This window comes from Doryrhamphus excisus, linkage group LG4, assembly GCF_037039965.1.
Source record: "Doryrhamphus excisus strain RoL-2023G ecotype Guam linkage group LG4, RoL_Dexc_Guam_v1.1, whole genome shotgun sequence".
NCBI lineage: Eukaryota > Metazoa > Chordata > Actinopteri > Syngnathiformes > Syngnathidae > Doryrhamphus > Doryrhamphus excisus.
In genome coordinates this window covers 3331123-3354204 of record NC_136360.1, presented here as the reverse complement: position 1 = coordinate 3354204, position 23082 = coordinate 3331123, and the positions used below count along the sequence as shown (strand labels likewise).

At 39.6% G+C, this 23082-nt stretch overlaps 1 protein-coding gene across 1 annotated transcript in view; it reads left to right on the top strand.

The window, feature by feature from the left end:
- Positions 1-23082, top strand: part of col24a1 (collagen type XXIV alpha 1) — an 82288-nt gene that overhangs the window by 13205 nt on the left and 46001 nt on the right. Inside the window, exons 3-14 of the mRNA XM_058073812.2 lie at positions 2386-3728; positions 6114-6167; positions 8841-8894; positions 12700-12753; positions 13122-13175; positions 13566-13610; positions 14103-14156; positions 15955-15999; positions 16882-16935; positions 17670-17714; positions 18339-18392; positions 19650-19694. Coding sequence (XP_057929795.2) covers positions 2386-3728; positions 6114-6167; positions 8841-8894; positions 12700-12753; positions 13122-13175; positions 13566-13610; positions 14103-14156; positions 15955-15999; positions 16882-16935; positions 17670-17714; positions 18339-18392; positions 19650-19694 — 1901 coding nt within the window. The remainder of the gene's footprint in view (positions 1-2385; positions 3729-6113; positions 6168-8840; positions 8895-12699; positions 12754-13121; positions 13176-13565; positions 13611-14102; positions 14157-15954; positions 16000-16881; positions 16936-17669; positions 17715-18338; positions 18393-19649; positions 19695-23082) is intronic.

The following is a 23082-nucleotide window of genomic DNA, read 5'->3' as shown; positions in this document are numbered from 1 at the left end:
AGGACGATGAACAGTCATTGGCTAAATGGGTTTTTCAGTCCCTAAAATTATGCTGCCATTCTAAACTTTAAAGTCAAAATGTGGATATACAATATTCTCCAGAGAAAATCTATATTTTCCAGTCAAAGCTTAGTAATGTCAGTAATGTTACTGTCATTTTGAGACACATCAACACCGGATTTAATTGCTGGAACAGGCTTTTATTGCAGGTTTGAAGTATCTCACGCCCATTAATTCCGAATAAAAATCTGTAATAAGAGCATGGGCTACTTATTGTTATCTTAAAACAGCTTATTTACTCTTATTCTGTCTACTGTATTGGGTAATAATAATGTAAAGGTGGCTGTAGGGGTGCTATTTCATGTCTAGAGAGCTCTAATAATGTTAAAAAACATTTCTAGAAGGTCATAAAACAAGTGAATAACTACAAAAATATTCAATTTCCATATGAGGAATCCTTTTTCTCAGAAATTCCCTCATCACGGTCAAGTCTGGAAACATTTTACTGTGATAAACGAGGGATTAGTCGAGTGGTTAGCGCGCAGACCTCACAGCTAGGAGACCAGAGTTCAATTCCACCCTCGGCCATCTCTGTGTGGAGTTTGCATGTTCTCCCCATGCATGCGTGGGGTTTCTCCGGGTACTGCGGTTTCCTCTCACATTCCAAAAACATGCTAGGTTAATCGGCGACTCCAAATTGTCCATAGGTATGAATGTGAGTGTGAATGGTTGTTTGTCTATATGTGCCCTGTGATTGGCTGGCGACCAGTCCAGGGTGCGTGTTATGGCTACAGCAGTCTAATTTTAGACAGTTGATCATGTAAAAGCATGGTATTGAAATACAAATGAGTAATGGATAAAACACATTATCAATAATGCACAGTAATAAATAAATGAATGAATTTAATGAATGAATAAATATTGCCTGTAAAACACCCTTCTTTAAAAAGACAGCACACCAAGTACAGGGGAATTTAAATATCTGTATTAGCAATGAAAATATCTCAAATTGAGGCTGAGCTCTCCCCACCTGAACATGCACTCCCTCCCGACACAAGTGTGCGCATGTACAAGTTCAAAGGTTCATAGGTTTATCTATTCTGAGGTATTTACTGTGCTTCCAAACTTACATCTCTTGCACGTGCACACACACACACACACACACACACACACAGGTCAAGCCACCTTTTAAAACATACCTCTGACACATACAATTACAGTGTTTTAAGCTCTCCTTGCTCCCATTTGTCACGTTAAAGAAAGTGTCTTTACTCGCGTGTGCCACATGCAACTCATTGCCATTTACACAGTAACTGTTCTGTACTCTGTACTTAAAGACTGCCTGGACTAAACTTTACTTCAAAGCCGCGTTCCTTGTTCTTTTTCTTACTGTATTTCAGCAAACCGACATAGAATACATTACCTATGGGCTTGGGAAAAGAATGACACAATAGTTTGGCGGAGACTCCTTTCATGATTGGTAGATCGAGTCAGAAAGGCGGTTAGGTTTGGTTTCCTGTATCCTAGTTTGGCCTCATTCTTCTCGTCTCTCTTGTCATCTGGGCCACAGCTGCTTTCTGATACATGCTGCTGCTGCAGGAGAAAACGTAGTAGAGATTGCAGCACCTTGCACAGAATTATGTACAGAGAATACATTAACTAAGGTCATTTTTGTTGCATTTACATTTTCAAATCAACTTTTCTGACCTATAAATGTAGTTGGAATGTTGCATTCTCGTGGTAAACGATGCAAAAGTTTCAGATAATGAGGTTTGGAAGTGAGCCCTGAAAGAAGTTTGGGATGGCTGAAAATGCTCGGTTTCAAAAGGCGTGGTAAAACTGCCCCTTTGTGATGTCACAGACGGGCGGACTTCCTTATATGGTTCATAGTTAGGAAGCACTTTGGGTGTGTGACCAATCACAGCGGAGTGGGCATTCCCGAGGCACAAATGGAAGTGAAATACAGCGTGAATAGGTGCAGATTCTGCAAAATCTAAAAAGTTTTCTATACGGGTTATTGTGTGTAGCTGCTCTATAGGAGACCACAACTCAATACAAAGGGTTGAAAAATAAGCACAATGGGCCCTCTTTAACTAATTTATACTAAAGTTCTTTTTCAACCCTACCGCTCACTGCCAAAGACGTACTTTATACCTAAAAGAGGTGATGACACAACTCCGTAATAGAAGAGCGCATGTTTGGTGCTGTTTTAAGCCGGAAAGATTGAAGTGCATTTTATAAGAACTCCGCCTGAAACTTTCCCGTAGAAATACACATTGAACAGTAAATTTGGAGTCAGCATCAAATCAAATTAGTGCTTAGTAGTTTTTCATTTTTTGGGAAAAAATACACAATCCTTTCCTAATAGTTTCTTTTGTCTTTTAGGAGTGGATATCCTCTATCAGCTTGGGCTCACAGTTCAGAGTACCACAGGCAATCCATACGAAAGAACTGCCTCACCTCCAACCACATATACCACTGTTCCCTCACCAATAAATCTCCCATTTCCTGGACATGGGGTAATACTACACTCAAACTCTCTTTATGAGGCTTCGGCGGGCAGTCTCTTTCCTCCAGAATTTGGCGAGGAGTTTTCTGTTATTATAAGCGTAAGCTCCTGGCGAGCAAACAACGCTTTTATTTTCAGTGTCACAGATGGAAGGGGCAGGTTGCGCTTTGGCGTTCAGCTGCTGCCGCGCAGAGTGGCGGTCTATACAGCTGAGAAGGCCTCCATTTACTTTACCTACAATTGGCACGATGGGCGCCAGCGTCCTTTTGCTATTGCCGTTCGGGCACACTCAGTGTCCTTCTATGCAGATTGTGGAGCGGTACCCCAGCGGGAGCAAACCCTGGGGAGATCTCAGACGCTTAGAAATTCTGGTGGTGTCTTCACTTTGGGGAGGATGAACTCCAAAGCTGTACCCTTCAATGGTCGAGTCTGCCAACTGGATATATATCCCTCCACCCAAGCTGCTGCACACTATTGCAACTATCTTAGAAAACAGTGCCGGCTGGCCGACACTTACCGGTCGTCTTTGTCAAATCGTGGTTTGACATTTGAGGCAAAATATATCCCATCTACAACAGCAGATACTCATCAGATGGCAACTCTGACCCCTGACAGTGTGTTCAAACATTATTCAACCTCAAGCCCATTACCAGAAGCTCACATGGAGGACCAGAGCCACGTTTATGCAATTAAACCCCTTGTGAAATCTACATCCTCAATTCATGCTGACTACTCCAATTTAGCTACTCACAGTGGGCACGCTACGCTGGATTTCACCCAAAGCACAGTAACCGCAACCACGACCCAAAACATGTCGGCTAAACGACAAAGACTCCAAGGGGAGACTGATCAGTTTGAGAACAGCACCGAGGACGAGAGTGACTCTGGGGGCCAGCGGCCCACTGATTCCACTCCAGGCTTGATATCTCCAGAGAGGCAAAGTCATGTGAAGGAAGGACTCAGGAACAATTCCGCAACCGACTCCAGGTACTCATCCTTTGGGCCCCAAGAGAATCAGCGCTTCGTGGATACTCATCCGATGGCTTATGGTACCACTTTGTACCGTGAAAATCAAGTGGACTCCTCAGAGCAGCATGAACTGGATGGCAGCTATGATGATATGGACGTGGGTGTGTATGATTATGGTTATGAAGAGCCAGACCTCTTGTATGACTACGAAGATGGCTTACGTGGCCCCAAAGGAGAGCCAGGCCCTCAGGTGAGTAACTCAATTAATGCATGTAATTTATAGCTTTGATTCTGACACAGGGGTAAATGGTTGAACCACATGCCAGTATGAGGTTGTATTTGATCCAGAATAAAAACAACCACCATGCAATATTGAAAATTTATGACAACAATGTATTCATTCATTCATTCATTTTCTACCGCTTTTCTTTCGATTTTCTTCGGGCGAGAGGCGGGGTACACCCTGGACTGGTCAACAATGTATTTTATATTTAAAATTGTATAAAAGACAGAAAGCAGAATTGGAGGTAGCAGAGATACTGATGCCGAGGTTCTCATTGGGAGTGACCAGGATGGATAGGATCAGGAACAAGTACATCAGAGGGACATTACATTAGTTAGAGGCCTTGGAGATAAAGTCAGAGAGGCCAGACTGAGATGGTTGTGAGAGATAGTGAATATATCGGTAAAAGGATGCTGCATTTAGAGCTGCCAGGTAGGAGGCGTAGAGGAAGACCAAAGAGGAGGTTTATGGATATAGTGAAGGAGGACATGAGGGTAGTTGGTGTGAGAGAGATTTGCTCTGGCGACCCCTGAAGGGAAAAGCCGAAAGAGAAAGAAGAATGTCTTTTGTATGCATGAAAGGATCTTGATTTTTGCTGAAATCCTTTCTTAAAACCCCGTCTGACACTCCTGCAAGAGATGAAATCATCGGAAGGTTGGAGGTATTCCCTGCAAATATAAACGTAGCCGTCCATCCAACCATATGATTTACAACAAGCTTGCTGTCAGGATGACTTTGCCACTGAATAAAATTTCACAGTACTGATTTTCAGTTACTTGTTTCCATAAGCGAGTCGTATCAGATAATTCATCATAATTATATAAAACATTTGAACTCACCTGCCAGCTTCCACTGTATTGCCTGCAGGCTCGTCGGTGGGACACAGCTCAACTTGCCCTTAGTTGTTTCAACTTTCCCATGTTCGAGGCTGATCATAACACGACAGTAACATCGGCATGCCATTAATAATCTAATCATGGTGATGTTGTTATTGTGTGGAAAAATATTATTGGTTGTAAGAAAATGGGTCTGCAATCTATTCCCTCAGGATATTGAGTTTAATTGTAGGTGGATCAAAAAGGCCACAGTGACCCAGATATTGATATTTATTTTCTTCTTGGATCATGGCACTGGGAAAATGATTTTGGATGAGTTGAAACTTGTGTAGTACGTGCATGCTTGCTTGTTACAGAGTAATATGACTTCATTGTTAATATATTTATACATTGGATACAATTTACATATATTATTCACTTCCTACTTTCTGCAGATTGATTAATAGCACTTTGGCTCAGAAATATTGCTTAATTAGCCAAAGCGCTTGGCCTTTATTTGCTGTTATCTTTTAAGTGTATGTCTTGGCTACTGTCACCACTTGAAGGCTTGTTTTTAATCCTGGGTCAGTTTAAGTTCAGTGGCTTTGCTCGGTCTTGACCTCTGCGAGTGAACTTGAAAACAAGCTAGTTTTCTTCCTCACGGGGAGTATTTTTACGGCCTTGCAGACACGTTACCAAGCATGCTGGGCAAGTATTATAACTCATATACAGCTCCTGGTCTCTATTTGTTCTCATGGTATCATTATTCTTCATGTGCTTGTCGGTATTAGGAGTGCCATTTATTCGAATTTGATGTACAAGTAAACACCTAAACGGGCAAACGTGTACAGAATGAAGATTAATTGCCTTATCGTAGAAATATTAGCAGCACTTCATTCTAAAGTGTACCCCGCCTCTCGCTGGAAGACAGCTGGGATAGGCTCCAGCATGATCCTCATGAAAATGGATGGATGGTTGTTTTCAGACCTATGTACTCTACTGTAACTGTATTGGAAAGCCAAAAATGTATTGTATATCCCCGATATACACTAATAACAGACACCGACACATGCTTGCACCTTTATAATTGTCACATTTCATAAAAGAAATCAATAGAATGATTCCAAAATAATCCACAAAGTACTGAGAGTACATTTGCATATCTAATAAGAGTAATAATGTAATAGAGGCCAATGGTAAACGTATGACCAAATGCCATACTAAATACCATAAACAAATTACGGCTATTGGATTTGTTTATTAAAAAGACAAAACGCATTGCTAAATGATTTCTGATGTAATAAGAACAAGTGATGCAAATACAATAACTTGAAATTTGAATTGTGAGACAGCTTCTCTAAAAAGAGCTTTTAACTGAAGACACTTGGTTCCCGTCTTTGAGCTTCATAGCTCTTACATAACTATTGCACATCACTATGGAGGCTGGGACAGTCAACTGCATGTTATTGCTTGCCATTAACATACTCTTTTTTTTTCCCCCTTCCCTCACTCTCTGTCTCTGTTCATTCTAATGTAGGGTCCTCCTGGTCCCCCTGGTTTACCTGGTCCTCAAGGAGCAAGAGGCTCTCGGGTGAGTAAAGTGCCGCGTCAGCAGAATTGACCGTGTTGCTGCTTGTCTAAGACAGATACTTTTCAAAGGCTGGAAGCGAAGGATTCTGTATTTGTTCTGCTGTATTTTTATTGCAAGACGCCGAGCAGTTAAAACGTTCTTGAATGGAGTCGTGTTTATCGTATACGTACATCACATACTTACCGGATATCGGCATGTTGCATCCCTTTTTGAGTTGATTTGTGAGTTATTCTGTTTTTCAATTATTAATGAAGCACACCGGCCTACTTGTAAAGCACCTTGTATGGAAGGAAGACACAATAAAAGCTTACTTCCTTCCTTCCTTGTAAAGATGCCTCCACCAAGTTGTCTTCAAGGTTTTTCAGTTCAGTACGGCGAGCACCGTATTTTTTTGGGTTGGGCTGGTTCTGGCAAGAAATGCCGACACAGTGTAGTTAATATGATTTTATGACAAAACAAGTTTTACACCAGACACCCCCCTTTGCATCGTCTCCCCTCCACATGGTGAGGGACATGAGACCAGCTGGTAGAAAATGAAACATGTACTTGTAAAGGGCTGGGAGAACACATGGAAACCCTCTTAGCCATGACGCAGAGATGGAGCAAGGCTTGTATTCATTATGTGGTCGGAAGCTGAGGGCACTGTGCGGTGCTGTGGTCTTGTCTACGCTGGCTCAGCACTGTGTGACGGACCTATTATTCTGCCTAGAACCGTTAGCGTTATCAAAGCCTTTGAACTAAGCCGCCACATATGGTGTCGGTATTTGTCATGGAAACAAGGTTGCTCTCGAGGTGGGGGTTCTCAACGGCGTTTTTAAATGATGATTGGGATTAAGTCTGTTGTCATGAAAGAAAAAGCTCTGGCGATTCTTTATGTGGTTGTGGTTACTTTTTTCATGCTAAATGTTGTACTAAAACAGCAATAGCTAATAAAATGTGTATTTTGCATGGACATTTTTGCATGCATGGACATTCTACTCCAGTTTCAGATCAACATTTGCAATAAATGTGACAGTTTTCATTCATTAATTTATTTTCTACCGAGGGTCGCGGGGGTGCTGGAGCCTACCCCAGCTGTCTTCGGGTGAGAGGCGGGGTACACCCTGGACTGGTCGCCAGCCAATCACAGGGCACATATAGACAAACAACCATTCACACTCTCATTCATACCTATGGAGAATTTGGATGTGGTAGGAAACCGGAGTACCCGAAGAAAACCCACGCATTCATGGGGAGAACATGCAAACTCCACACAGAGATAGCCGAGGGTAGAATTGAACTCGGGTCTCCTAGCTGTGAGGCCTGCGTGGTAACCACTTGTTCGCCGTGCAGCCACACTGTTCACTATCAAGCTAAATACTAGTTTACTTGACTTATTAAACAGATTGTACATACTTATACTTTGTATATATGTATATACTTTAGTAGGTTTCAGTGTACAGTAGTAGTTTTCAGTCATTGTATGTCGATGCATGGTATATGGAAGCTAGTCTTATGGAAAGCAGGTTTGAATTTCTAACAATAAACATGCAAATGAGGGAGATCTTTCTTCCAGGCTTTTGGCTGTTATAGAGACAAAGCCTGGCCTGTAAGCAGCAGGGATACAGATGTGCAGGAATGTAGAATATTTATAGTGTGTGTGTGTGTCTTTTAGTGCGGATGTGTGTCTGTGCTTGTGCAGTTTTATTTTAATTCTAGCATGCTTGAAGTAAAAGGATGAATAAGGTGAATAAATAATGTCATGAAGGAATGTTAAGAAAAGCGGGGTTATTGATTTATACAATCCAAACAGTTAAACGATTGACAAAATAGAAACCAACCAAGTGCTAACATGGTACTGTGCATACAGGGCTGGCGGTGTATTTCGTACCTGGGCCTTCAGTGGACACTTAAGATAAGATAAGATAAGATATGCCTTTATTTGTCCCTCAGTGGGGAAATTTGCATTGCACAGCAGCAAGTACAGAATCAGTTAAACAGTACAAAAATACACAATATCAAAAAATAAACAATATAAACAACCCAAGTATTAACAAATCAACAGTTCATTCAACCAGAATTTATTTTGGCAGGCACGGTGAGGACCAGTATTGTTCAAAAATAATTCTAATAATAAATAACCATACTTAGTACAAGTAAGTTACTTGTACTCAAGTGCAGTTTGTAGTTCAACAATGCCGTCTCACTGCTTTTGTCTACTGGTCTTTGTCTCTTTATGTCAGGAGAGCCCCTTGGTTGGGAAAATGTTGTGGCAATTAATGTGGAGCCACAATCCGCCACAAATATCGAGCATAAATGTACTAAGAAATTTTCTATGCCGCTTAACGTGGGGTTGTGGGGGTGTGCTGGAGCCTATCCCAGCTGACTTAACGCAAAAGGCAGGATACACCCTGGACTGGTCACTTGGTTGCTCTCTCACCACCTACTGTCGCTTGCCCATATGACCCATAGCTAGAACCGCCACTGGTTATGATTATTAAATGTAAGTCAATGACAGCATGATACTGATTCGAGGTGATATCACCCAGTCTGGACGTTTCCAAAATCATACTGCAAGCATGCCCTCACGAAGCAGCTGGTATTTATCATATGAGTCATCTTCAATACGGTTCTGTTATCAATAACAAAGCATAACTTTGTGTATTTAACATTCTATCTCTTTGAATGTTTCAGGGTCCCGATGGTCCTAATGGAAAACCTGGACCAGCAGGACCACCTGGAACCAAGGTGAGTGGCCATCTTCGATCAGGATTAAATGGTTTCCTGACAGGGTTCTGCTTAGTGTCTGGAGGGGGATGAGACAGATGGCTTCCCTCAGAGCAGAAGACACAAGCCAGGAATTGTCCAAGTCCTATTCAGCACCCACACAAATGATTTTATTGGCTCGTTTACGTTGCCGTCTTTTTTAGTAATTGTCATTATATGCACTGCTTCCTTCTAATTAACATACAAACAAATCCCTGTGATATAAATTGATGACGAAACATTTCTGATGACAAGACTTTTGTGATGTGGTCAATTGCTCCCAGATAAAGAGAACAGGCTGAAGACAAATAGTGGCAGCAAAATAGTGAAAGAAGCTTCTCAGATGGGAATTTACTCCTTTACTACAAAGTTGCATCTCAGACTGAGAGGATGATATTACTAGTAGTGCAGGTGGTCCTCGGGTTAAAAACAAGGTCAGTTTCTAGACTCTAATGTAATTCAAGCCAACTGTAAATCAGAACTTGTGCCTAAATTACAGCAAAATTAAAACCTAAATCACTCCCACTCTACACAGAACATATGAAAATCCAAGATTTAAACAAAACAGTAATAAAAAAAAGGGCAGTAAATCTTTTATCGCAGTGGTTGGGAAGGAGCGACAGGCTCATTGGGAGGAGGAAGTGTCAATAATGAGACCATTACACGGCTTAGTTATCACACATTTTTTTTAGCTTTCAATGTTGAGACATTATGTCAGTTTTCAGGCAAAAATATATATTTTGTTAATTTATTGTGTATTCATTCATTTTCTAACGCTTATCCTCACAAAGATCGTGGGGGTGCTGGAGCCTATCCCAACTGTCTTTGAGTGAGAGGCGGTTTCCAGCCAATCACAGGTCACATATTGTGTATTAATATACAACATTTACATTCTGGTGACATAAATTCCATTGCTTATATGAAAAATATGCTATTGTTATCCAAAAAAAAAAGACGTTAACCACTGATCGACTTGTCAATCACCCATTGGCGAAATTAAAGTATTTGAACAGCACTTTGGAGGTAACTGCTTTGCATTTTCATATTCTTTTCTGCTTTATTTACAGTTAAGTTTTGTGCACTTGAAAAACAGAACAGTTTTCCATCACAGCCAAATCTTTTTGTTGACACAAAATAACCAAGCTGGCGTAGAAGTATTACTCATGTCATTGACCTTTAGTACTTTCCAAGAACCATGTCAACACACAAGTTGGGACCTGGTGTTGCCTAGTGTTATTTGTTTGTGCATCAGGAGGGTTGGGTACCAAGAGTGTGACAAATGAAGCAAGGTCAATAAGAACCATAGCTTTACTCAATTTGAAAGCCATAACTCGAATTGTTGACGGATTGAACAAAAACCCTTAGTTTCTGGTTGACTTACTGTATCCTAGAGTACTAGAAGCTGTTTTAGTGAGGGAAGGCAATTTCCGTAAGAATTCTCTCAATTAAAGTCTTTTACCAAATGGCAACAATTATGGTAATTAGGTTTTGTCCCAGTTAAAAGTCTGTAAATGAATAAAACCAAGCAGATGGCACTTGGCACATCAGTCAGTTCCACTATAATTCTATGCTAGAACTTTCAACATTGATAACACATGCATGTTGATGCGAAGTGGTTGCAGTGACTGTGGCACCAAATGACGACCACACAGATTTTTTCACCATATTGTTTGGTTATAATGTCTGCATGTGAGAATTACAGTGGAATCTTGTAATTAATCCGTTATAAAAAGGTCGGACAAAAACTTTATGTCCAATTTGTTTTCGATCCTCTGTGACCTTGCTGTGTTGGTTATTTGTTGTATGACTTCAAATGTTTTCTGGAGCCACCACATTTTCCGAAGATTGTACAGCCATCTGTTTTTTCACTCCAATCCAATATCTGTTCATCTAATGCCCAAGTGACTTGTCTATGATTCATTCTCCAATCTAAAACCCCCTTCTGGGGGTGGAATGATGGATCGCGAGACTCTCCACTCTAATGTAGGAAAAACAGTTTAACGTAGTTCACATGTTTTAAGCACCGTCTGAAACGTTTTGACGGTGTGCTTACAGGACGTTAAAAAGGGTCTTTCAAACCGCTTCATGGGCTGTTGACATCTTTCAAACACTAATGAACTATGCCTGTGTGCTGGACTGGAATTTTCCCACCCACAAATTTAGTATGCCTTAACTGATGTCAGTCAAAACCAGGAGAATATCATGCTTGAAGGTACTGAGGCCATGTAACTGTCTGAAGTGTCCAACATAGTTTTGACTTACATGTTCATGTCAGAAACAGACAGGGAAAGGAATTAGATGAGAATTCATCATATTTTTGGAACTTTTGGAGCTAATTTTCCAAGATGTATATATTTGTTTATAAATCACAACAAGCAACACCGTCGGAAGTGGCTGAATCCGAAACGGTAATCCAACCAAAAACGGTCAACGTCAACAGCCCAATCTAATTGAATCAAATACAGTGGAACCTTGGTTAGTGTCATTCATCCATTCCAGAAGGTCCGACTCTAACCAAAATGAACTCTAACTAAATACATGTTTCCCATAAGCTAGTTCTCGACTTCTTAAGATGTTTATATAGTGATCACAGTTATTTTTAAGCATGCCTGGAAATTTTTTAGATACTACCAGTCCAGGGTGACCCCGCCTCTTACCCATAGTCAGCTGGGATAGGCTCCAGCATACCCGTGACTCTAATGAAGGGGAAGCGGCATAGAAGATGGATGGCTTTTTGAGATGACCGTAACATAACAAAAAATGATTTTAAAAAAATGTGGTCTGAAATTATTAAAGATTTATGTCAGATTAATCACAGGGTTGCTGTGGATTAATTTCAAATAATTAATCATTTGTTAATTGTATTCATTTTTGTATGAACAAAAAAAATACACATAAAATGCACTCTTAATTAGCACTTAATTGTAAAACATAAGGGCTGCACGGCGGACGAGTGGTTGGTGAGCTAGGAGACCCGAGTTCAATTCCCATTTCTGTGTGGAGTTTGCATGTTCTCCCCATGCATGCATGGGTTTTATCCGGGTACTCCGGTTTCCTCCCACATTCCAAAAACATGCTAGGTTAATTGGCGACTCCAAATTGTCCATAGGTATGATTGTGAGTGTGAATGGTTGTTTGTCTTTATGTGCCCTGTGATTGGCTGGCGACCAGTCCAGGGTGTACCCTAAGACAGCTGGGATAGGCTTCAGCACCCGTGCGACCCTTGTGAGGATAAGCGGTAGAAAGTGAATTCATGTAAAACATAACTGTAAAATCATGTTCATGTTGAAAATAGAATAATATTACATTTTTTTTTTAAAACAAACATTTATCCAGATCAATGTTGACCACAAGGATAAGCGGCATAGAAAATGAATGGATTAATGTTGACCACATTAATGTGGCCTTTAGCTGGCTACTAAGACACACTAACTTTTTGACATCATTATTTATCATTATTTACAATTTTGCCTGCAACTGAGAACAGTTTCTCACATGTAACAGTGGTTGTAGGAGTAGTGAGGTATTTGCAAGCCAGCAGTGCCAGGTTGTCATGAGAGTCTGAATGAGCGGACCACCACTCCAACTGGCCATTTGCGCATACGTGGCAATAACACTAACACTACAAAATACTTCTCAGTTTTTTCAGTCATTCTGCTTTGCTGATGGGTTAATTGCATGAAATTTGGACAACCCTAAAAAATGCTTTTTGTCAGTAGCAGTAACAGATGAATCTGGAACAGATTTGGTTTGCTTCCCTTAACCTTTGACCATGTCTTCATCCCAGGGTGCAAAAGGAGACCCAGGGCTGTCTCCGGGTCAAGCTCCACCAGGAGAAAAGGTAAAGTATGTCCAGATTGTTGTGGGAGGACCTCTTTCTTGACATGTCATTCTTGTCTTCTTTACTTCCAAATGTAATAAATATTTTCCAGAGCAACACAGCTACACATCTTTATTTAACCCACAATATATTTCCAGTGGCCCCAACAGATTCATTTATTTCATTATTAACTCCCACATTTCCAGTAGTTTCCATGTGTTATTCTGTAAAACGGGTGCTTATTTCACAGGAAAGTAAAAGTAAAAGTCCACTCATTTCAATTCACTGTTTTCTTATCCATTTGTGTTTTATTTGTTTACTTGACTGTACTTATATATTGCAATACTTTTCAAATTATCAAATTAATTATTCTTTTGCTTGTTCGAAAGGGTGATAAAGGTCCGCCAGGTCTGCCAGGTCCTGATGGGTTTCCAGGTCCGCTGGTAAGATTCTCCTTTCGTATGAAACTAGTCCTAACTTGTATTGATTCATTACATGTTATTGAATGCATTGATATTGTACATACAGTATATACAATATGTACGCTATGGTAAATAATAACACACTTCACTTGGGATTTAGAATGTATACCAATTAGGGGCGCGCCAATCGATTGGCTACCGTTTTCGATCGATATTCGTGAAAAAGCACGGCACTCGCTCCACCTCTAATCTGATCAAACCGATCAGTGTGTAGATGCAAAACAACAACAAAGACAGCTGGGATAGGCTCCAGCACCTCCCGCGACCCTTGTGAGGATAAGCAATAGAAAATAAACGAATGAATGAATATACTAATATATACTAATGCATTTGCTTTTTTCCATTCTCAAGGGTCCTAAAGGTTATCCAGGACCATCTGGACTGCAAGGAGAACAAGTACGTTTTATATTAATAATTTATGATCATGAAACTATACACATAATGCCGTATAATAATGTATGTAGCTTATAGTTTATAGTTTATTATAGCACCATTTTGTGAATTATGATGCTGTGAATTATCACACTGTAAATTTAAATACAAAAATATTATTTAAAAATCTATTTTAATGAATTGGAGTGAACTCATAAACAAAAAACATATTTAGGTAATCATATCAAATAATCAATTCCAAATGACATTACAACATCAATAGCAGCAGAGTGAGCCAGGTTGGTTGAAGAGGTGCAGAAAGGAACAGTTAGCAGATGAGGCTGTCTTGCTGGAGTCTGTCTGGAATGAACAGTGCTTGTTTTATTCCAACTTTGCCAACTCTGGTTGGGGTTTGTGGTTCTCCTCTTTCACTTTATCCGTTCATCTAATCTCCCTATACACTGTTCACTGTTCATTCATTCCTTCCCTCTCTCTCTCTTTGGTTGTTTGTTGTAGGGCGTACCAGGACTTCCTGGGGAAGCCGGGGCTGCAGGTTACCCTGGCAGGCAGGTGCAGTGAAAAATACAAAAACATGGTTCTTGGTCATTTATTTTATTGATATTAATGATTATGTGGCCCACAGAAACTGGGACCACTGTATGGCTGTCTTTTATACACATATATGAACATTTGAAGACTAGTTGAAATCTAGCATAGTAGAGCTGCAAAATACAAAAAAAGAAGAAATAGGATCTGAAATGGGCTGCTCACCAGCTGATCAAAAACATTTAAGACCATAGCTCAAAAAACTAAATGCTTCACGGAGGACATCCACTGTCTGGAACTGACGTCCATTTTTGTAAACGTCCCTTGCCGTCCATTCCCAAATGTTCTCAATTGGATGTAGATGAGGGGAACATGCAGGATAGTCCAAAATGGTGATGTCATTCCTCTGGAAGACGTCCTTTGTCAGGTGGGCATTGTGAACTCCAGTCATTATCACACAGACGAGGGTCTTCAGTGTCGCCTGCAACATCTAATAATAATAATAATATTACATTTTATTTTTCAAGATACTCAAAGACACTTTACAAAAGAATGAAGTTGAATAGAACAAGTAAACAGAATGAAAGACACACCAAAATACAACATTCATTGGTTAATACACAGTTAAAAAAGCGGGGCGGGGCACAGCAGTCAGATATAAAAGGTTAGACATTAAAAACAGATTTAAAGAGGTGGGTTTTGAGTTGTTTTTTTGAAGGTGGGAAGGTCAGGGCAAGCACGGAGTGAATGGGGCAAAGAGTTCCAGAGAGTGGGGGCAGCGATGGAGAAGGCTCTGTCTCCCCAGGTTCGGAGCTTGGTCTTACAAGGGAGTGCCAGGAGGTTGGAGTCTGAGGAGCGAAGGGGACGCGGGGGATTATGTGGATGGAGGAGGTCTGTGAGATATGGGGGGGTCAGATCGTGGAGGGCTTTATAGGTGATGAGAAGAATTTTGAAGTGAATGCGTTGGGGTACACATATGTAGCCAGTTGCTGTTTGACGCTCCTGCACAACCTGAAGCCCCATTGTTCCAATGAAGAAAAAAGTATCCCAGACCCTGATGGCGCCTGCTCCACTTTGCAGTGTAGCGAACATCTAAGGTGGGATCTCCTTGTCATGCCAGTAGCCATGGAAGCACATCGGGACCATGGAGGTTACATTTTTTTTTCAGTATCTCTCGTGCAAAGTCTTAATGCTCAATTTTGTGGCATTGAAGGAGATGAGGATGTGCTTTTGTTCTGATGGTAACCATCTGAGGCTTACAGGACTGCACTGACATCAACCTTCATTTGGGTTGAGCATTATCCCGTGTCTTGACGGACAGCCTATCAGATCTTCCGGCTCAGGGCTGGTGAATTTTTTTTTTGGGTCTACCACTTGACTTCTTTGAAGAAGTTTCAAATGACCGTCTTATTGCGTCCAAATTCAGCAGCAATGGCACGCTGCCAGAGACCTTGATTATGCAGCTCAAAGAGGGAAAGTTTTTTTTGCCTTTGCCGTCAATAGATCATGGGTATTAATACTGTACCTGATAGAAAATGACATTGAATCAACACTTTTAACCAGCTGATGAACAGCCTATTTCACGTTAATGATTATTTTTGCAACAAAGCTCCAACTGGTTTGATTAGTTTGAATTTGATTGGTTTGAATTTTGTTTTGTCCAATGACAGTAAAACAATATTACAACATCACAAAGCGAACCGATTGTTTTATTTCACTGTCTTTGTATTGTCACACGCTTCAGACTTTACTGTATTGGTAAAAAAATATTATTAGGGTACTCCCCAAATACATTTTGTCACCATTATTTCTGTTGTTTCAGGGTGCTGCCGGGCCAGAAGGTAACCCGGGGCCTAAAGGGGTTCGTGTGAGTACCACAGTAGCTCCCTGCTCTCGTTCCTTCTTTTTTTTTTTCTTTTTTCTTCAGCAGCACTTAATACTTCATTTCCTGAAAGGATTAGGACAGTGTCAAGGCTTCAGTCTTGCTCCAGAGAACTAGGAAGAGCTGAGTTGTATTTGTGACACACTAGACGGAGTGTTGCAGACATTGTTGGGTGTTAGTCAACGCTCCAGGACATACTATTTAAAGGCTGGCTTTTTTTGGTTGCGGTCAATTGCCAGAGAGGAGGGTTGCTGCTAGATCAAGACAACAAGCAAAATGAAAACAAAGGGGAAAGGTGTTGAAAGGAGCTTGTCAGAGGACATTTTACTATTTTACTAGAGAGTTGCAGCTTGCATTGAGATGTAAGAGAGAAGTCACTTACAGAACACTTGAAGAACATATAACATCCATCATTTATGGGAGCTTGTCCATAATTACCAAGCATCATAAACCAAGGACATTCTGTATATTTTAGTTATATAGTATAACCGGACTAGAGATGAAATGGTATTGAAATTACACAATTATTGTGATAAAAATGAATGCTAAATAGCCTGGCTTTAATCTGTATGTGAGTAAGAACAGCACATTAATTACTAATATAAATCATTAATGATAAACTAGTCTTCTCTCTCGCCAAACAGCCCATTTCCTATGTTGTGTGTTGTGTAAACTTAGCTGATGCGTCTAGATTTTACATATTTTAGATAAATATTGACTTCAGCATATATGTAAACATCACAGAAAGTTGTTTAGCTTTTTGTATATGGTTGTGATAATTTATATAAAAATGGCTCATCCTGAAAGTTTGTCTTGTCCAGAAATGTTGTGTGAACTGACACGATCATGTGATATGACCATTTTCAGGGTTTCATTGGACTTCCTGGTATCCCTGGACCAATAGGACTGGAGGGAGAAAGAGTGAGTGACATTGACTCGACTTGATGTATTTTTCTCTATGGATCTTTCTTTATTACAAATGTTTTTGCCGTTATTTTTCTTTTTCATTTTATCTAAGATGCCCTATGATTTTGTTAAAGACTGCAGTGTAATTCATATGGTAGCAATTATTTTAAGCTGCCATTTACAGCCTTATTAGAACATTTGCGGATAAGTTAGATTTTCCACTTTGGTAATGAATTCCCACATCCCTCTCCACGCTCATTTGAGGTTAGAGTCACAAGAAATCTTTATCTTAAAGCCTCCGTTCCAGATCACGAAACACTAACCTTGTTAGTTTTTACACTTGAAAAAGAAATGTAATCATGTATCTGATATAATGTAATCTAATATAATATAATGTGGAGTTTGCATGTTCTCCCTGTGCATGTGTGGGTTTTTTTTTCCGGGTATTCCGGTTTCCTCCCACATTCCAAAAACATGCTAGGTTAATTGGCGACTCCAAATTGTCCATAGGTATGAATGTGAGTGTGAATGGTTGTTTGTCTATATGTGCCCTGTGATTGGCTGGCGACCAGTCCAGGGTGTACCCCGCCTCTCGCCCGAAGACAGCTGGGATAGGCTCCAGCACCCCCTGCGACCCTCGCGGGAGAAAATGAATGAATGAATTTGGAATGGAACAATAGCAGCATACACTTGATGTTCATATCAATGCTTTCATGCTTAATTTTTATTTATTTTTATTTTTTTTGAAGGGCATACCTGGTCCTCCTGGAAAACCTGGTCCCAAAGGAAGACCCGTAATATACACTTTTCTTTGTAGATTTTTGTATTGTTCTGTCGGACAGAAAAAAGAAGCAGATATTGATGAAAATGTCAGTTCAGGGCACTTTGAAAGGAGACTGTCTAATCTACTAGCTGTCTGCTCCTGGTCATTTGTTGCCAAAACAGCGCCGAGTCAGCAATAATTTCATTAAGGATTTCATATTGAAAGACAAAGAACATCCAAAATGTACTGTATTTGTACTGGCATTGGTCCAGAAACACTAAATGATACTGAAATGGCTATAAATTATTATTCAATTTTAACAGAGAAGGATGTAATAATGTATTTTATTATTATAAAAACAAGCCGTCAGACTCTCTTTAAATACAGAGGCTGCCCATTTTTAAGATTTTTTTCTTTGTAAGTATGATCTAGATCAGAGTTTATGATCAAAGTAGTCCACAAGCTGACAATATACTAGCTAGATGGATATATTTTGGAAAATAAACCAATATTTACTGATTTTTTCCGACATCTATATGGGGGCAAACCATATAATAACATTATATTGCATGCTATACAGATTGTATTCTGTTTCAGTAATGAATATATTTACATGTGATACATGCAACTAAGTGTGGATATGTTACCTTCACAGGGTGTGGTGGGTGATGTTGGTGAAAGGGGGCCGACTGGTCCTGATGGGAACGAGGTATGAACACGGTCGTACCTTGACAAATTGCAGTTCAAATTTTAAGGCTCCACTCTATCACTAATATAAGGCATTCAGAAAATGCATTCAACAACGTAATGCTATGTAGTATTCTACACTGGTCACTAGGTGTCAGTAATATTCCTGTAATTTTTGGTGAGGCACACAATCATCAGACTTGATTGCCGCAAGAACAGGCTCATATTGCAAGTTTGATTAGCTCAATAATCATAATAAAAACAACACAATAATAATCAGAATAACAACATAGGCACGATTGGCTGGCGGCCAGTTCAGGGTGTACCCCGCCTCTCACCTGAAGACAGCTGGGATAGGCTCCAGCAAACCATACACACCATAGAAAATGGATGGATGGATAATAACATTGTTGTGGCCGTAATCCACTAAAGCTAAAACTCAACTCTGAACTCTTGACGTCACTTCCTGTTCTCCACATGTCAGGAACACATTTATTGCAACACACATCAGCATATCTTATTTATTTATGTCTTATATTACTTATTTTTTCTCATTAAGTTTACCTTTTAGGGTAATACAAGGTAACTATAGGGGTGTTATTTCATCTCTAGATGACTCTAATAATGTTAAAAACATATGTAGGAGGTCGTAAACACGTTTTCTGTGCACTAACTACAGAAATATTACATGCAATAAAAATATGAATCCTGCTTTGCAGAGATTGACTTATCATTTAACCGTGATAAACAATGGATTACTGTATGTATATACGTAGTATATGTAAAAAGTATTAGGATACCAGGCCGTGCACATACAATAACTGAAAGTGGAAGGAAATGTGAAGTTGGTCGAGCCTTTGCAGCACTCTGGCGGAGTGACTCTGTTACAAGATTTTGGAGTGTGTCTAAGGGATTTTTTCTTCCATTATCCATCATTTGTGAGGTCGAAGGTCACTGATGTTAGGCAAGAGGGCTTGTAATTTATTTTCATCTATTCCAAAGGTGTTTGATGGGCTTGAAATTGGGATTTGGTGTGAAAGAGTTAGGTTTTTTCATACAGTTCCAAATTCTAACCACACAATAGTTAATCATAGTTGTTCATATTAATGCGGAATAATACATTATTAATATACTGTTGTACAGTGTATATCAAACGATGGTAGAGTTAATAAAATAGAGCTGGTTAAATGTCTTAATAGGAACTTCTGGGAATGCAGAATGTGCAATTCTTTAAGTATCCTGTCCTGTGTACTTAGGATGTTGCTGTGATGTTTCACAGGGGCCTGTTGGTGGGATTGGTATTGGCGGCTTTCCGGGCCTGAGGGTAAGTCTTTGTTTGCAGCGCTATCACGGTGTGCTGTATTTCCTATTACAAAGAGAATCCATATGTGACCATTTGTTCTTACACATACTGATGCCTGCCATTACGTATACTTTGTCAGTAGAATTTGCAATGACAATGTGACATAGTTGCAGTTTTACGCAGTCAGGTTTTATTCATACATCCACTCCAAGGAGAGATTTGTGACTGAATTTTGATGGACTGACTGGCAACCAGGGCGTACCGCGCCTTTCAGCCCAAGTCTGCTAGGATAGACTCCAACTCAACTCATCCGTAAAAAAACACACTCATATTGCAGAACTGCAGTACTGTTAAAAAGCCATGATTTCACAGCGGCCTCTGTCCTTGTCAGCCAAAATCATACAACTCTATTCAGTAGCTGTTCTGTGCCATCATTTCATGGTCCATTCACTCACGGTTTGTTTTGCTCTTACTGTGGAGGTTTTTTGGGGGTGCTTGAAAGGCCACTTCTGTTCAGTTCTTCTGACATTTGGATGAATTGGACATTTATTCTGACTGAAGGGCTACTCTAGCACTAAGTCTTTCAAACATACGTAAAATGGAACAAGCATTTTATTTTCATTTACACAAGAGCAAGGTTGCAGATACCCGGGAACATAGTCAGTTCTGGACCTAATTACCAGCGATAACCGAGGTATTACTGTACTTCCTGTCTGTTATGGTCATTACTATCAATCAGCCATGATATTACATTTTAAAAAGATGACATTTTCCAGCTTCCAGTTTTGTTTTGGCATCAAGCAATAACATAAATTGATGACCTATACTGTAAACACCATTGTCTGATATCTGACCCCAGGTAGTCAGTCTTTGGGGGGGTGTTTTGTTTTAAGTCATAAGTAAAATCTCTCTAGTTCTACCATATCTTACTTATTGTGTGGAAATATGGGGTAATAACTATAAAAGCAATCTTCACTCGCTAAATGTACTGCAAAAACGGTCAGTAAGGATAATTCATAATGCCGCCTACAGAGGACATACTAACTCCTTATTTTTAAAATCACAAATACTAAAACTTGCTGATATAGTTCATCTTCAAAAAAATGTCATCCAATACTTCTCTACAAGAGAGGAGAAATATGATCTCAGGGAAGAACTAAATTTAAAACACTTCTATGCTAGGACTACGTTAAAAAGCCATAGCATTTCAGAATATGGAATCAAACTATGGAATGAGTAAGACCCTCAAACAATGCACAACGATGAGCCAATTCAAGAAACAATACAAGCAGTTGATGTTTGCTAAATACAAGGATGAAGAGTCTTGAACCAGTCATGATGTGCTATATATATCACTATATTGACACTTACTATGGTACCCATTATGTCATTGGATGCTCATATCACCTCGTACTTCGGTACGTGACAAAAAAATAATAATAATAATAATAAAAAACTTAAACTATATTAGGAAAGCAGGAAGTGAACAAATGTAACAGTTACTGATTGTAAAAGTACAAGATGGAGGGGTAGGATTTAATAAGCTTTGCTTCTTCCTACTCCTTTTGGACATGTGGAACTGTGAACTGATTATGGGATGCATTCAATTGTAATCTGATGCATGTTCAAATGAAATAAAACCATAACCAAAATAAGTAACCTAAGTAACCACTTGTCTGTGAAGTGTCAAAATTAACTGTACTCAACAGCAACTTTTGGAAGTGACCTTTTATTGTGGCCAGCCCAAGGCACTCCTGTGCAATAATTCATCTTGATAGCCACACAAGCACAGATTTGTCCAAAATAAATATTTGAGCGATAGAGACGTTTTGTGTACACTGCGTACAAGTGTTGTACAAGTGTCACACTACACCTGGCAACCAAAACACTTCCACTTCTCAAATCCACCTTTTGATGTTATTCATATTGAGTGTTATTTTGGCGCTTCTTAAAGAACTTTAATTTGACATCTAAAACACATTTACACTTCCCAGTGTCTGTCGTAGTCTTGTGGCTTTACTTGTGTTCGCTCGTTTCTTGAAACTCAATCAAACAAAGTTAAATAATGAGAGTGAAAGCAGAAACAGAGCAGCAAGTGTTCCTTCTGGAATGTATTTGATGTCTGTGCCAACGTGCGACACAAAATGAGATGCAGTCATCCACCAAGGATTTGATGAAAATGATTAATTTTTTTACGTCTCAATACGTGTCGAGTTTTTATGGCGTTAACCTTTCTTTTTTTTTTTTTTTTTGCTGTTTTGTCAACAAAATATACCATAAACCCAAAATATATGATGTAACATGATGTCCAACTCAGTGAACATCCATCTTAAGTTTATTTTTGTTTCAGTTTGCTGAGGTCACAGTGGTTGTGATGTGTAAGAATGCAACAATCTGGTTTTCTCATGTCTGTCATCAGCTGTCTTTGTGTGGTTTGGATGATTTCTAATCACCTGTCAGGTACGGGAATCCTTCATATGGGTCCGTGGGATGGAAATGTTCCCTCTTGGTTAAGCTTGTCTGTTTCGAGCATCTTTTGATCCCAGAGAGCCCAGATGATTCGTGTCATTGGTGCCCCAAAAAGTTCACATGGACTTTGAGTTGCCTCACAATTGTATTCCAAAGGACCTCTCATTTAATAACGCACTGTTTATACTGGGGGTGTCCAAACTGTGGCTCAGGGGTTCTTTCCTTGACTGTTTTTCTTTTAAATCAGTCCTTTGCACAATTAAACAAGAAAACCTAACAAAAACAACAACAACAAATATGAAAAGTAGTAGTTTTGCAAAATATTTGAATAAAATTCAAAGAAAAATGTTGTTTACAAGCCTAAAGTCATAATAGTATAAGAATAAAAAAATATTTTTGAAGCTTAAATTTGAAAATCAAGCAGCAATCAATGCCTCATGCAGACTTGGCTACCTGAAGATGATGCTTTGCAAGTAACGTTTTGTAAATTGAGCACACAGAGTCCAAAACACACAACAGGAAGTACAACCAAAAACCAGGCAACGCCACAAATCAAACGAAACAAAAGGAGCAAAAGGCAGGAGTCGCATAAGCTAACAAAAGTACAATAATAGTCCATGAACAAACCAACTATAAGAGGACAGTGTACAAAAAATTTTGCTGAAAACTTTCTACAAAAATGAAATCACATTTAAATTGGGGGATACAGAAATGGGAGGTTTGATAATACTTTCTCACAGAGGATTGGTTGGGTCTCACCTGAAAACCCAAAAGACTTTAAGAATGCTACCTGAGAAAGTTGAGTTTGCTGCCATGGAATTTACTTTTAGAATCGTTCTGCTTTTAAACCCATTAAACAATTTTCAGTCCATCTGCATATTAAAGGGGCCTTTTATTGTGGCCAACATGAGTCATTTCAATCTTGTTCGTTTGAAGAAAT